Below are 16530 nucleotides of genomic sequence, written 5' to 3' on the forward strand. Positions count from 1 at the left end.
GACAAAATTCAACACAATTTATGATAAAAATTCTCCAGAAAGTGGGCATAGAGGGAACCTACCTCAACATAATAAAGGCTATATACGACAAACCCACAGCAAACATCATTCTCAGTGGTGAAAAACTGAAATCATTTCCTCTAAGATCAGGAACAAGACAAGGATGTCCACTCTCACCATTATTATTCAACATGGTTTTGGAAGTCCTAGATAAGGCAATCAGTGAAGATTAAGAAATAAAAGGAAAACAAATTGGAATACAAATACAAATTGGATACTATACATAGAGAATCCTAAAGGTGCCACCAGAAAACTATTAGAGCTAATCAATGAATTTGGTAAAGTTGCAGAATACAAAATTAATGCACAGAAATCTCTTGCATTCCTCTACACTAATGATGAAAAATCTGAAAGAGAAATTAAGGAAACACTCCCATTTATTATTGCAACAAAAAGAATAAAATACCTAGGAATAAACCTACCTAGGGAGACAAAAGACCTATATGCAGAAAACTATAAGACACTGATGAAAGAAATTAAATGTGATACCAGCAGATGGAGAGATATACCATGTTCTTGGGTTGGAAGAATCAGTATTGTGAAAATGACTATACTACCCAAAGCAATCTACAGATTCAATGCAATCCCTATCAAATCACCAATGGCATTTTTTATGGAACTAGAACAAATCATCTTAAAATTTGTATGGAGACACAAAAGACCCCGAATAACCAAAGAGTCTTGAGGGAAAAAAACGGAGCTGGAGGAATCAGACTCCCTGACTTCAGACTATACTACAAAGCTACAGTAATCAAGACAATATGGTACTGGCACAAAAACAGAAACGTAGATCAATGGAACAAGATAGAAAGCCCAGAGATAAACCCATGCACCTAAGGTCAACTAATCTAAGACAAAGGAGGCAAAAATATACAATGGAGAAAAGACAGTCTCTGCAATAAGTGGTGCTGGGAAAACTGGACAGCTACATGTAAAAGAATGAAATTAGAACACTCCCTAACACCATACACAAAAATAAACTCAAAATGGATTCAAGACCTAAATGTAAGACCAGACACTGTAAAACTCTTAGAGGAAAACATAGGAAGAACACTCTTTGACATAAATCACAGCAAGATCATTTTTGATCCACCTCCTAGAGTAATGGAAATAAAACCAAAAATAAACAAATGGGACCTAATGAAAGTTCAAAGCTTTTGCACAGCAAATGAAACCATAAACAAGACAAAAAGACAACCCTCAGAATGGGAGAAAATATTTGGAAACGAATCAATGGATAAAGGATCAATCTCCCAATTATATAAACAGCTCATGCAGCTCAATATTAAAAAACAAACAACCCAATCCAAAAATGGGCAGAAGACCTAAATAGACATTTCTCCAAAGAAGACATACAGATGGCCAAGAAACACATGAAAAGCTGCTCAACATCACTAATTATTAGAGAAATGCAAATCAAAACTACAATGAGGTATTCCCTCACACCACTTAGAATGGGCATCATCAGAAAATCTACAAACAACAAATGCTGGAGAGGCTGTGGAGAAAAGGGAACCCTCTTGCACTGTTGGTGGGAATGTAAATTGATACAGCCACTATGGAGAACAGTATGGAGGTTCCCTAAAAAACCAAAAATAGAATTGCCATATGATTCAGCAATCCCACTACTGGGCATATACCCAGAGAAAACCATAATTCAGAAAGACATATGCACTGCAATGTTCATTGCAGCACTATTTACAATAGCCAGGTCATGGAAGCAACCTAAATGCCCATCAACAGACGAATGGATAAAGAAGATGTGGTACATATATACAATGGGATATTACTCAGCCATAAAAAGGAATGAAATTGTGTCATTTGTTGAGACGGGGATGGTTCTAGAGACTGTCATACAGAGTGAAGTAAGGCAGAAAGAGAAAAACAAATATCGTATATTAACGCATGTATGTGGAACCTAGAAAAATTGTACAGATGAACCGGTCTGCATGGCAGAAGTTGAGACACAGATGTAGAGAAGAAACGTATGGACACCAAGGGGGGAAAACTGCGGTGGGGTGGGGATGGTGGTGTGCTGAATTGGGTGATTAGGATTGACATGTATACACTGATGTGTATAAAATTGATGACTAATAAGAACCTGCTGTATAAAAAAACAAACAAACAGAAAAAAACAACTAATACTAAACTTTCTTTGGGTGATTTGTATGGAGATATGTTAATATAAATGTTTCAGACATTACATGAAATTTCTAAAAATCTTATATGTTCTGGTATAATGTTTTAAGTGATAATTCTAGTTATTACTTGAAAATGTATATCTCAGAAATAACTAATAAAACAAAATAAAACAAAAAGAACTTCTCTATCCCTTTCTGCAGAGAACATCACCACCCTGAAGACAGGCACTGGCCCTAAAGAACTCAGCAGGTGGGTGAGAGAAGGGCTGGCCCACGCAGGAGTATCAGGCATCTTGGAAGACGGTCTGCTTGGCCCCATTTGTGGACTGGTGTGGGTGGGACCATGGCCATGGAGGTTGGGGCAGAGGAGAGAGGCTCAAAATGGGGGCAGGAGATGGTTGGCTGTTGGGGATGTGGAAGCCCGAGGTGAGAGAGCGCCCACAGAAGCGGGGAGGCCCCAGGGCAATTTTGCGGATGGTCACTGCAGGCAGCCAGGGCAGCTGAAGCATCCTCGTTGTCTTGTTTGCTTCCCTAAGCTTCGGCACAGCAGCCACAGCTGTTTCTAGCTCCATCGGTGTCATGGCCCTCATCTTGCTGCTGGTGGGGCTCTTGTCCATGACTCTGAAGAAATGGAGGCCTGCGAGTGAGTTGAACGGCTGGCCCTGGAGCTGGGAACCAGGAAAGAGGAGAAACCAAGGGCAGAGATGGGCTGTCTTTCCTATGGGGCAGACTTGGGGGAGGGTAGAAGAGGGCAGGCTATAGGGTCTGTTCTCTGGAGTTGCCAGGGACTCAGCACATAGCAACAAGATTTATTTATGGTACAAATTCTTTATGCTAAAAGCCATACATAAGCAATCTGTATAGACATGGTTTATATGCATCAACTAAAATAAATATAGATGCCAAGCTCATCTAAATACTAACCCAAATTATAAAGTATACCAACAGTGCTTACTCCCCCTGCCTCTTCCTGCACACTTGGCTCAGTCTCAGAGGCCCAATGGGTTAAACACGGTGGATTTTGCATTCTGAAGTCCAACCCTAAGCCCAGTAATCAATCAAGGAGAGATGGTTACTACCTCAACTCAGGCTGACTCTGAATTTATTAATTTTTTGAGGACTATCTAAGAAAAAACTGAAGCATCAGACCAACCTTCTCCACAAATCCTTGGTAAGGAAATAGTGGAGTCATACCTAGAGGGCCTCCTGGTTATCTCTGCCAGGATTTCATGCTGTTCCTAGGTAGACCCCATACAGGGGTGGTGGTGATAAGGCAGAGAACAGTCCTGAAAGAAATGTTCTTGAAAATCAAGGCAAATCTAGGGCTTGCTCAGCAAAAACCCAATGTTCCACTTGCTGTCCTATAGGGGCCCCAGTAGCTGGTTTTATCTTTGGAAGTGGCTGGTACCTCTAACCTGTGTCCTATCTCTAAAGGAGATTTCCTGCCATGCTGATGCCATATATTCCAACGTGATCAACTTGGCCCCCAGGGAAGCAGACGACTTCGCTGTCTATGCCAACATGCCCCCTTTCGATCGCCCCAGGAGGACATCACCAGACCAAGTGGAATATGCCTCCATTGTATTCCACTGATGGGAAGCCAGTGAGATGCTTCAGAGAGGAAAGTCGGACCTGTGCCCCAGCTAGATCCTGAAACGGCTTTTCCTTTAGATGTGTGTGTGTGTGTGTGTGTGCGCGTGCGCGTGTGTGTGTGTGTGTGTGTGTGTGTGTGTGTTTAAAATGCATAAACCATATTCTGATGGAGGTAAACGACTGGGTATTTCTTCTAATTTATTGGAAACAAAGTGCAGTTATAATGGAAAGGAGTGACATCTGAGAGACAAGGGACACAATCATTCCAGCCATTTCTCTCCAGCCTTTTCTCGCCCTTGCCCTTCCTGAGGCAAGGGCTCAGGAGTGGGGCTCGCACCACTCAAGGACCAGCTTCTGTATTTTGTCTCTCTTGTTCTGCCCTGTCAGGAATTGACACCCTGTAGAGGTTAATTCATGAGTCACACTCACGTCTGGAGACGTGAATGGCTGATTGCTGTGTCTATGTCTTCACAGCAGCTTTGCTGGAATGTACCAAGTGTGGGGGGAGGAGGCATGGGAGAGCTGCAAGTATGTGTAAAGTCTTCTTCCTGAGGGAGTGAACGCAGAGAATGCGGGGCCACCCGGGACAGGAGCTGGGGAAGGATCACCCGGTGGAAGTGGGTACATGTCACCACCACCAAGTGTCTGCTCCGTGGGAACTTCGGAAGATGTCTGGAACTTTGCAACTGATTCATTCCTTCTTTCCTTCATTTAAAAACATGCATTAGGGCTTCCCTGGTGGCACAGTGGTTAAGAATCCGCCTGCCAAGGCAGGGGACACGGGTTCGAGCCCTGGTCCTGGACACATGCCGCGGAGCAACTAAGCCCGTGCACCACAACTGCTGAGCCTGTGCTCTAGAGCCAGCGAGCCCCAACTACTGAGCCCGCATGCCACAACTACTGAGCCTGTGCTCTAGAGCCAGCGAGCCCCAACTACTGAGCCCGCATGCCACAACTACTGAAGCCCGTGCACCTAGAGCCTGTGCTCTGCAACAAGAGAAGCCACTGCAGTGAGAAGCCTGCACACCACAACAAAGAGTAGCCCTGCTTGCCGCAACTAGAGAAAGCCCGCGCGCAGCAACAAAGACCCAATGCAGCCAAAAATTTTTTAAAAATCCTAAAAAAATAAATAAATAAAACATGCATTAAACACCACCATATTTTAGACCCTGGGAATACAGCAGTGAATCCAACAGACAAAACCTTATTCTCATGGAGCTTACCTTCTAGGAGGGGGGCAGTGAACAAATAAACAAGAAAGTACACAGACTGTCACATGGTAGCATGTGCTATGGACATAAATAAAGCAAGTCCTGGAAGGTAGGGAAACACCAGGTGGGAGTGGGTTGCTATTTTGTATTAGATGGTCAGGTACAGGCTTGCTGACATTTGACCTGAAGGCAGTGAGAAAGTGAGACCTGAGGATAAATGGGGAAGAGCATGTCAGGCAGAAGGGACAGCAAGTGCAAAGGCCCTGAGGTGGAAGTATACTTTACATGGTCAAAGAATATCAAGGATGTTAGTGTGTCTGGAGTTGGCCGGGGTGGGGGCGGGGGCAGTATGGGGAGATGAGGTGTGTGCAACAAATCAGCGCCTGAGTTTGGGAATCAGTGGTCTAAGGCAGTGTTTCCCACAGCATACTCCACGCAGTGGGAGTACAGGGGCCCCTGGTCCTTTGGGGATCATGCCTCTGGCTGCACCACTCTCTCTACTCCCGCTGCTCACATTTGTTAATCTCCAGATATTCTCCGCATTTATAGGGGACTCCTGGTCTCCGCTCCACCCTAATCCTGTCATCGCTCAAGGTTATTTCGTGGCAGTTTTGATGATCTTCCCTACCTTTGAGCTTAAAGTTTCCCGAAGTGTGTTCTTCCAGTTATGAGAGATGTTAATGGATGTTGGGATGTAGAGAGTAGGTGAGATCTATAACCAGATAAGTTTGGGAAATGATGAATAAGTAGAGTAATGGAGAAAAATAATTTTTCATTTAAAACCAAACATGATAGAAGCCACTTCTGTCTTCGAAGGAGGGTATGCCATACTGGTTCACATCAGTAAGAAAACACATTCTTTATGGCTCCTTTCCACTCATAGAGACTGGAGAGGGGAGGAGGAAGTAGAAAGGAAACACAAAGATTTCTAAGCCTCTGCCCTCTTTTCTGTTGATACTGGGCAAGTCCAAGGGCAGAGAGCCCTTTGTTATAGCGCAGATGTAGGGTGACCACACACCCTGGTTTGTTGGGGACTTTCCTGGTATGCAACTGTTGTCCCAGATAAACTATTATTAGGTCCACTTTCATTCTCAAAAGTGTCATAGTTTGGGTGACAAATTATGTGGTCACCCGTTAACAAGGCTTTGAAAGTGCAAAAGCAAGTCCAAGGCCAATAAGGAGCGGAGAGCAAAGTTGTTTTGTACAATAAAGTGAGAATAGAGTTGGGGTGGGGGTGGAGGAGGCTGCGGGGGAGACAACAAGGACATTTTTGAGGGAAAAGGGGGCTAAAATCATGTAAAAGATTTCCACCACCACAAACCTCAGTAAAGCCCGCTGAACACACCAAGGTCTGGTGTGGGTATTTTGGGGAAGGGGACATCATGGACAAGGGACTGAAATCCACATCTTGGTCAGCATAGAGCAGAAATAAGAGAGAAGTGGTAAGAGGTGCAATCTGAATGAGTTGGACTGTTCAGGGGAAGGATGAACTCAGAGCTGGAAGCAAACACAAGCACACAAACCCTCTGAAAATTCTCAGAAATCTCAGGGAGGGCACCAGAGTTTCCAAAGAACTTACAATTGGGATATTAACAATGGTCCTTAAATGGATACTGTGGCCTCAGCATATATCTGCGTTGAAAAATTTAAACAGGTTTCTTTATGGCAAGACTTCTCAGAGCCTCCGATATGTAATGTACTTTATGAATAGTATTCTTTAAACTCTCTTTTGTTTTCTTAGGGAGCATCCCATAGGACAGGAAGTAACCCTTGTAACGCCCTGTGGGAAGAGCTTGTTTACGGGGACACCTGCCCAGGCGGGACTGTCACAGGGAGACCCCAGCCTAACTCTGCTTCTGATTCTATCCAAGGAGGGTGCAGAATAGTCATTATTAGTCTTTTATGTGGCAAATGGGGTAGCTGTGCCCAGTCTGAAGCGAGGACACCCCCTCTTCCAGCTTTGATCTATACCCAACAGCCCCCAATTTTTAGTTAGCCAGCCAGAGACATCTCTCTGGGGCAGTAGCTCTCAGCTGGGAGCAATTTTGCTCCTCTTCCCAGATATCTGAAAATATATGGAGACTTTTTTTTTTTTTTTTTTCTGCGGTACGCGGGCCTCTCACTGTTGTGGTCCCTCCCATTGCGGAGCACGTGCTCTGGACGCACAGGCTCAGCGGCCATGGCTCACGGGCCCAGCCGCTCCGCGGCACGTGGGATCTTCCCAGACCAGGGCATGAACCCGTGTCCCCTGCATCGGCAGGCGGACTCTTAACCACTGCACCACCAGGGAAGCCCCTGGAGACATTTTTGATTGTCACAATGGAGTGGCGTGTGTGTGTGTGTGTGTGTGTGTGTGTGTGTGTGTGTGTGTGTGTGCTACTGGCATATAGGGGGTAGAGGCTAGGGATGCTGTTAGACATTCTACAATGCACTGGAAAGCCCCCCCACAAAATAGAATTATCCTGCACAAAGTGCTGCTGTCGAGAAGCCCTGCTCTAGGCTCTTCCTGGAGCTCATGCTCCGATACGTAGCTAAGATGAAGATGTTGACCAGACTCTCCATGCCCCAAGCTTGGGACCCACAGTGATTTCAACAGAAGTAAAATGAGCACTAAATAATGATTTTAAAATCTCAGCAACTAGAAGGATGGATGAGCAGTCATCCCGATTTGCCCTGGACTGTCCTAGTTTTAGCACTGAGAGCGTTGAGTATTAGTATTGATGGGTTCCAGGAAACCCCTCAGGTCTGGGCTGCTAGCAGCTAGGGCTCTCCACTTCTGCATTTAGCCTTTGTGGTTTTAGAGCAAACAGCTGCCCTTCTCAGTTAGGATGGGAGAATTCTGGGCCTTTACAGCTAAAGCAGAGGGCAAGTGAGTTATACACTCCAAGGAGGCCCAGGTCTTGGGCACTAAGACAAATCCCTCCAGCTCACCTGCAGAAGAAGCTGTCCACAACCCACTGGCCTGGCGGATGTAGCTGTCCTCCTTTCCTTGCTGCTCCTCCACACCCATGGCTCCTGCCTTACATCACTCTCAGAGGAGCTGCTCAGTGCATTTTGCTGTATGAGTGAATGGGTGCTGCTCTTCTAAAGATTCTTGGGAAATTCTGTTAAATAGGCTGAGGAGCTTCTAGACATTTGGCCATGTGGTGGTTGCTGTTTCTCTTGGGAAAACATAATTCTGCAATGTTCTGAACATCCTCCAAGAAATGTATCTGTTTTAACAAGGGCAGGGATTTGGAACGTAAAACGCTTTGCAAAGTCCTGAGAAAAATCTCTCTGTGTGACTGGAAATGAGGTTCACTTGCTCCCTTAATGTTTCTTATTAGAGGATAGAAAAAGCCAGCTTCTCGGTGCCCAGCAGGCAGGAGTATTTCTGACAGTATTTGGAATTATGGTGCATGGTAATAACAAAAAGCAGACTGCCTTTAGTTGGTTTTATTATTTTTTAAATCCACTGCAGACAATGCACCCCTTGAGCGCCTGCTTCCAGGATAGACAGCTCCCACTGCCACCTGCCCTCCACGCAATCCATGCACCACTCTCTTGTCAGCTATCAGCCTTGGCCCTTCACTTACCTTGTACAACTTTGGCAAGTTAACTAATTTCTTTAAGTTCAGATTTTCTCATCTGTAAAATGGAAATAATAAATTCACAGATTATGGAAATAATCTGTGACTGCTTTGGAGATAGGCATTGTCTGATGATGTTATATGAAAATATTCTGTAAATTACAAGATGCTGTAGAAAAATGTGAAGAATTATTATCAACTGACATATGACAATTGATCATGTTACAAGGAGATATTTCTCATGGATCAGTTGAATGGACTAGAACAGCAGGATGATTTTGCCATCATTAGAAGGGCGTGGCCACTATCAGTCACGTTTTTTTTTGAGAACCTGCCTCAAGTACTACGCAGCAACATCTCATAAACAGGAACTCAACAAATAAATAAATCACGTGGTCCTTAATTTTTCACTTCCTTAAGAGCCGATGATCTAAGGGGAGTTAAAGCAGACACAAAAAACAGTGGAAAAAAAATTTGTGTGCAAAGAAGGCCAGCCCAGATAGAGAAAAGGATATACTGAATGTACAAAGGTCCAAACTTATGAAACTGATGAGTGTAGAGGGATGTCCCTCATTCCAAAAGGATTCTTGTCTCTATAAGTGGGTGTATTTCAGGCTTTGTATAAATAGTGCCCTCCTCTAATACACTCTGGGCATAGATGTTTAAAACTTGATTTACTGAATTCACCAATGTTCCCTGGAAACACCTAGCTGGAGCAATCTCGACTGCACAAGGAAAGTGGGGGGACAGCCAGAGGTCCCAGTGAGTTAGAAGGATGTTCCTTGAGACTTGGCACCTGGGCGCTCCCACCCCACCTCCTGTGTCTTTGCCATGCCCTTGGGGTGTCCTTGGCAGGCTCCACCTGTCCCTCTGATATTGGAGCTCGTCGGGGCTCTCTCCTGGCCCTTTGCCTTCTCACTCTACTCCCAATGGCTTTAGTGCTGTCTGCTTGCCGACGCCCCTGAAATCTACGTCTCCAACTGTAGACATCTGTAGACACACATCTAACTGCTTACTGGCTTTCACCTCTTGGGTGTATGACAGCAATAATAATGATAAATACTTTTGTAGTCGTAACTGTGTGTAAACACTTACATAGTCTTAACAGACCTATTTTAAGTGCCTCACATATAACTCATATAAGCCTCACAGCAGCACTTGAGAAAGCTACTGTTATTCTTGTCTTCAAGAAATCGAGTCACAGAGAAGATAGGTAGCAGCAGAGTCAGTCTGGCTTCAGGGGCCCTGTCTTTAACCACTCTCTGGACTGGGCCCCTGTGTACTCACACTCAACACATCAGGCACAGAAAGCATGCTGCAGCTCCCCCATTGCCCTCTCCCTCCCCACTGGCCACCCACTGGCCCTATCTGAAAATCTATGAGTCACTTTGCCATTCTCTACCTCCCACTTCCATTCCAAGTAATTTGATCACCAAATCCTATCACTTTTACACCTTGCGTATTTAAAAAATCTGTTTAATTGCCTCTGTCTCTCCCTCTAATCTGTTCTCTATGTTGCAACCAGAGGTTCTTCAAAAAACAAACTCTGAGTGGTCATTATCAGTTAACGTTTCTTCAGCTTATCAACGCACCTTCAATGGGTTCCAGGTGTCTATTGGATAAATCCTAACTTCTTAGCAGGGCCCACAATGCCCTCTGTGATCCCACCCATACGCACCCCCTCAGCCTCATCACTCCTCACTGCCCTCCCGCTCTCTCCCCTTTATCTTGGCTGGCTCTCAGTTTTCCAAATGCACTAGTTCTCTCTCTCTCCACTGAGATTTTACTCATGCTCTTTCTTCTGCCTGTAGCCCTCCCCTCACTCCCTAGGTCAGAGCTGAGTCCTTCTCTGATCAAAGACTGTGATGAGCCCTTCTGCTATATGTTCCCTGACTCCCTTTAACTTTCCAGGAGACAGCATTCATCACACCTTAGTGTAATTTCTTGTCTGAAGTCTATGATCCCAATTGCATGGGGATAGGGATCAAGTCTATCTTCTTTACCTCTGGATCCCAAGTGCAGGGCCAGGTGCATTGTCAACTATCAAGAAATATCTGTAACATGAATGAATGAATGGCAGAACAATTTGGAGGGAATAACATAGTGACCACAGTAGCAAAGCCCTTGCTATTTGATAAGATATCAGCTTTACTGAGGTAGAATTCACATACCATACAATTCACAATGCTATGGCTTTTAGTGTATTTGTAGAGGTGTGCAACCATCATCACAATTTTAGAACATTTTCATCACCCCAGAAGAAACCCTGCGCTCATGAGCAGTCAGTCACCATTTCCTTCTATGTTATTTTAAAAAGATAATAAAGCCTAGTATTTGTAGCGTGTTTCACGTGGGTTAACAGACCCCATATGGGCTCATTGAATCTTGAACAACTCTGTGAGGTGGGCATTTGACTGCATCTGTCAATGAGTTTTAACTTCAGTTTTTGGAGGAAGATCTCTTTTTTTTTTTGCGGTACGCGGGCCTCTCACTGCTGTGGCCTCTCCCGTTGCGGAGCACAGGCTCCGGACGCGCAGACTCAGCGGCCATGGCTCACGGGCCCAGCCGCTCCGCGGCATGTGGGATCTTCCCGGACCAGGACATGAACCCGTGTCCCCTGCATCGGCAGGTGGACTCTCAACCACTGCGCCACCAGGGAAGCCCTCCTTAGTCTTCTTGACACACAGTTTTTCCCCCTTTAAAAATGGGGAGAGATAACTGATTCTCCTGCAGAACGTAGCTATGTTTTCCGTGAGGCGTTGCATCCCACGAATGTTGGAGGCGTTGTGCAAGGGGAGAAGGGCTTGGGAGGGATGCAGTCTTACGAAATGTGTAGGGTGTGGGAAGTGAATGTGAGTTATCGACCTCCATCAGCCGCTCCTTCTTCCATCACGTGATAAGCTATCAGAAATAGCTTCCTGTTGACATTACAGATGTTATAGCTTCATTTAGGGCTGTCAGCTCAAAGCAGAGAGAGGAGGACCATATCACATCGGGCTAGGCAGATGGAGGCTTGGATGTGGACCTCCCAAGAGGCACCAGCAGGAATCCATTGACAGTGGTCTCTGGGAAGGAGCAGACTAAGTGCTTTTGTGAGGAAATCATCTCATCTTCAGCAAGTGTTTGCATATAGTTAGGCAGTGTGTGAGATGCGGGCATACCCCAGGCATGTATGAATAACAGCACTTTAATTCATTCACTCACTTACACATGCCACAAACACTGCTTGAGCACCTACTAGATGCAGGCAGAGTTCTGGTAACACGGGACACAGTAGAGCAAGACATAGACTCTCGATTTAGAGCAGAGTCGTGGATGATTGAATCAAAACTACTTGCAATTGTTTATGAAGAAAATGTAGTCCAGAGAGGTGGAATGCCTCGGGGCTCCAGGTTACTTGGACAAGTCAAGTGGACTTTCTATTATTCCAACACTGTTGTAGTAGAGTACACACATGGAGGACCCCAAATATGTCATGCTCAAAACTCCTTAACAACTACATGATATCGTGAGCCTTGAAGAGGCATCACGGAAGGTTCTAGTCCAAGAGTGGTCTACACAGAAGAGCAGAGCAGTGTGAATGATACACAACCCTGGCTGCTGCCATGTCTACCCCGGGTTTAGGTAAAAGGGTAATCAAGGTATTGGGTCAAAATTCTTGGCTTGATTCCTGTAGGTTAACTGTAGCTAGAGTTAATAACTGAGAGAGGGGCTTCCCTGGTGGCACAGTGGTTGAGAGTCCGCCTGCCGATGCAGGGGACACGGGTTTGTGCCCCGGTCTGGGAAGATCCCACATGCCGCGGAGCGGCTGGGCCCGTGAGCCATGGCCGCTGAGCCTGCGCGTCCGGAGCCTGCGCTCCGCAATGGGAGAGACCACAACAGTGAGAGGCCCGCGTACCGCAAAAAAAAAAAAACAAAAAAAAAACCTGAGAGACTCTGGCAGAGTCGGGAGCAGCGAGGTGTATGTTGACAGTGTAAAGATGAACCTGGAGGGTGCTGAAAACCCAGTTAGGAAATCATTCTGTAGAGCTTCCAGGACCCCCATGCATTCCTCAACTTTGAGTAAGGATGGCGTTTCCTGTTCTTAACATAGCTCTGCAAAGGAAAGAAGACTGTAGCTATAGACATATTTCCTCAGTGAACTGATAATACATTGCGGGTCGGAAAACACTGAGCAGCACTCAGCCCAATGGGTGGATTTCTAACTTTAATTTAGAGAATAAAAATGTAAATAGCTACCACCTCTTGTTTACCAGAGGAAGGAGCTTCTGTTAAGTGCTTTGCCTATTTATTTGTATCATTTTATTTTAAAAAGCCTTATGAGATTTAAAAAAATTAGACATTTATTATTAACTTATGAAAAGACTGAGAACCAGAGAGGTTAAATAACATATCCCAAGGCAACCAGCTACCAAGTAGTACAGCCAGGTTTCAAACCTGAATATATCTGACTTGGGAGCCATTATTCTATATTGGTTATCTTGTTGCGAGCAGGGCGGTGACATCACTGAGGCCTATAAAGTACTGTTTTCTTTGTTTTATCTCAGGATCATTTTATGCTCCTCCTGTTCTTTTTCACTCCCAAATTTAGGTTGTGGGGGTTTAGCCTGAGACACCCCCCAAAAGCCTGCAATTGACCTTCCTTCCCTTGCTTGGCACTGTCATACAAACTGCAACAGCCGTCTGAGGTCGGCCTCATTCAATGTTTAACGGTAAAGAAGTCCTTAAAAAATTATCCTTGGGCCTTCCCTGGTGGCACAGTGGCTAAGAATCCGCCTGCCAATGCAGGGGACACGGGTTCGAGCCCTGGTCCAGGATGATCCCACATGCTGTGGAGCAACTAAGCCCGTGCGCCACAGCTACTGAGCCCACGAGCCGCAACTACTGAAGCCCACACGCCTAGAGCCCGTGCTCCGCAACAAGAGAAGCCACCACAATGAGAAGCCCGCGCGCTGCAATGAAGACTAGCCCCCACTCACAACTAGAGAAAGCCCGAGCGCAGCAACAAAGACCCAACGCAGCCAAAAATAAATAAATAAATCAATAAAATTATTAAAAAAAAAAAATTATCCTTGTCAGTTGCCATACGTCCCATATACACACTCATAATAATCTATGGTCGTATCACACACAGATTCAGAGATGAGGTGAGCTGGAAGGGACCTCTGCTAATACGTAGAGACCCACTTCTTCATTTTATAAAGGAAGATCATGAGTCCACTGGTGGGAAAGTGATTTGTCTGAGCTCATACGGCAAGTTAGTGCCAGAGCTGGGACTTGAACCCAGGCCTCTTGACTTCTCCTCCAGGGCTCTTTCCGCTCTACCGGGACGTGTGCATATTTGTGGAATTTAAACATTTGTTCACATGGAGGGAAAGAGATGACTAACCTCCATCGACGTAAACTGTCTGCATGGAGCAGTAGGGTAGAGCCCTGCCAAGAGAGACAGGAGGTGTTGTCTGTTGCTTCACCCCGCTCTACAAAACTGAGCTAGATTATTATCTTCTGAGCAGCATGCCCTCACCCTATTGGAAATGATGAAACATTGGCGACTGACCTTCAGTGACTGAGAAGCTTCCGGGTGGGGCTGGGGGGTGGTGAGGGAGATGTTTCCATCAGGACATCGCTGAAACAGAGGCTGGGATCAGAACTTTCTCATGGTCCTGGGGGTAAGTATTGTCTGGGCACGTAGGATTTTAAATTAGTTTGAGGAGTGTGTGTCTGTTTGTGAACATGTATGTGTAGAAGTTTCAGAGGAGGTTCTCTGTTTATGTGTTAGAATGCCAGGGTGTGGAATTCAATTGCCATTGGCTTGGAGTGAACTTAAGGTTTGTCAGTGTGCACTTTATGGACATGAGTCTCTTGCTCCTGAGACCTGAGATCTGTCTTCAGTAGCAGCAGTGTCCTTCAGGGCTCTGGCTAGAAGGTAAATAAACTATGGATGCAGACAGAACCAGATCCAAAGAACTTTGCTAAGTGTTTGTAATCCTCAGTTTCCTCATCTGTAAAATGGGTATAAAACCAGCCACCTTTCAGTGTTGCTATGAGGATTACAGAAAATATACATTTAGTGCCGAGTCCAGTACTCTATCAATAGTAGCTATAAATTATTTACTCTTTTAAAGTCAACTGGGAACCAGATCCCAGAGAATATCTCCCTGCAGGAGATATTTCCCTTAAGATTCATTCTGAGCTACAAAGAACTGGGATGTGTGGAGGGAAGGGAACCAGCCTGGCAGTTTAAAAATGTTATGAATGAGAATCGGAAAATGTACACTGTCAAAAAAAAAGCCAGGCAAACATCTGGGCAAGGAAAAGCCAACAACAGCAACAGCAAAATATAATAGCTGACTCTAACATAGAGCTTACTATGTCCCAGGAACTGTTAAGAGCATCACGTAGATTAATTCATTTAATCCTCACAACAACTCTGAAAATATAGGTGCTGTTCATAGCTTCTCTTTATGATTGAGGAAACTGAGGCACAAAGGTGTTGAGTGGCTTGACTGAAGTCAGTGACAGAAAACTCTTCAAGAATACTTTAGCATAGAAGAGTGTTCTTAGAGCAGGCTTCTCTCCATTGTCCCTGCAGCCTGGGAGCTCAGAAGTGTAGACCAGGCACTCAAGGAAGACTTGGTTATTGGTCGACTCTGCTCTTGTTTGAGGCACTGACCCTGTGTGGGCTTCGGCAACCCTACTCAGTACAATGCCTTGAGTAGGATCAGCTGTGTAATCAGCAGGGCCCCGTACAAATGGACATCTTGGACCCCTTTTTAAAAATTATTAAGAATTTAAAGATGGCAACAGCAGAGCACTAAACCCATCATGGGGCCCTTCTGAGCATGAGGTCCTACTGGACTCCACAGGAGACGTGCCCATGGCCCTGAGACCCAGTAATGAGGCAGGAACAGTGCTGGAAAGTTCCATGGTCTCACTTACCCCTCTTGACAAATTATGTGAGGGAGGCCTTTGGCTTTCTAATTAGCAGAGGAGAAAATTGAGACTCAGGGACATCAAGTGCCCTCCACCAAGCTTAAACAGTGTTTATTATATGCAAACTGATTGAACTGCAATGAGTACAGAATGTTACAAAGTGCTTTTCCCCACACGTTGTCTCTAAATATTGTGCCAGGAATTGTGGAGCTAAAGTATGGACTAGACATGGTCCCAGCCACCAAAGCGCTCACAAACTGAGCATAATCTGAGGAAGGTGTTTAGTTTCTCTAAAATTTAGTTGGTCAATTCTATAAAATTTAGTTGGCCCCTCCAATTCACCTGGAGCTTTGCAGAACTAGCAAAATGACTCCTGAAGTTGCTTGCAATTCTTTGTCCTGCTGATTTAGTCTCGGTACTAAGTTTCATTCCTCTCAGGTAATTGTAAAAATGCTTTCTCCCAAATCACCAAGTTGCATTCATCTCAAGTACTTACTTGGAAAAAATGCTTTCCGTCAAATTACTAGTTAGAAATTTTGGATGACTTATTTTCCTCCTAAAACATTGGCTGTGCCTGCACGTATAAATCCATGTGACTGGAGATGTGGCTTAGCTGGTTGAGATTCAGAGTTGCTATTTCTGGTTAATTTGAGTCTTATCCTTTATGTCGTTTTAGACTCATGGAATTCTCATGGAACAACAACATGTCAGAACTAAATCTATTTATCTCACCCCTTTCAGTTTCTAGACAGGGAAACTGAGACTCAGAGAGAGGAAGCAAGGTGTCCAAGGTGGCTGAGTTTAGAAAGTTGCCGAGCTGGAATGTTGATCCAGGTTCTCATTTTATAGTCCAGATGCGTCCCAACTGCCTGGGGTGAGGCCCCTGCAATGGTGACCAGAGCTGAAGGAAATCCAGAGACAATTTCTCTGATACCCAGGACAGACGTGACGCCCTAACCCTCTGTCGTCCTCTTCTCCGTGGTGTTTGTCAGACGCAATTTCCTCCCTTTTCACAGCTAGGTA

At 45.1% G+C, this 16530-nt stretch overlaps 1 protein-coding gene across 1 annotated transcript in view; it reads left to right on the top strand.

Moving 5' to 3' along the window:
• LOC132515389 (uncharacterized) overlaps window positions 1-3794 on the top strand; it is a 34866-nt gene extending 31072 nt beyond the window's left edge. The window contains exons 3-6 of the mRNA XM_060141827.1: window positions 2403-2451; window positions 2738-2844; window positions 3320-3372; window positions 3636-3794. Coding sequence (XP_059997810.1) covers window positions 2403-2451; window positions 2738-2844; window positions 3320-3372; window positions 3636-3794 — 368 coding nt within the window. The remainder of the gene's footprint in view (window positions 1-2402; window positions 2452-2737; window positions 2845-3319; window positions 3373-3635) is intronic.
• Window positions 3795-16530: the final 12736 nt, after the last annotated feature.

Source organism: Lagenorhynchus albirostris, chromosome 2 (genome assembly GCF_949774975.1).
Source record: "Lagenorhynchus albirostris chromosome 2, mLagAlb1.1, whole genome shotgun sequence".
NCBI lineage: Eukaryota > Metazoa > Chordata > Mammalia > Artiodactyla > Delphinidae > Lagenorhynchus > Lagenorhynchus albirostris.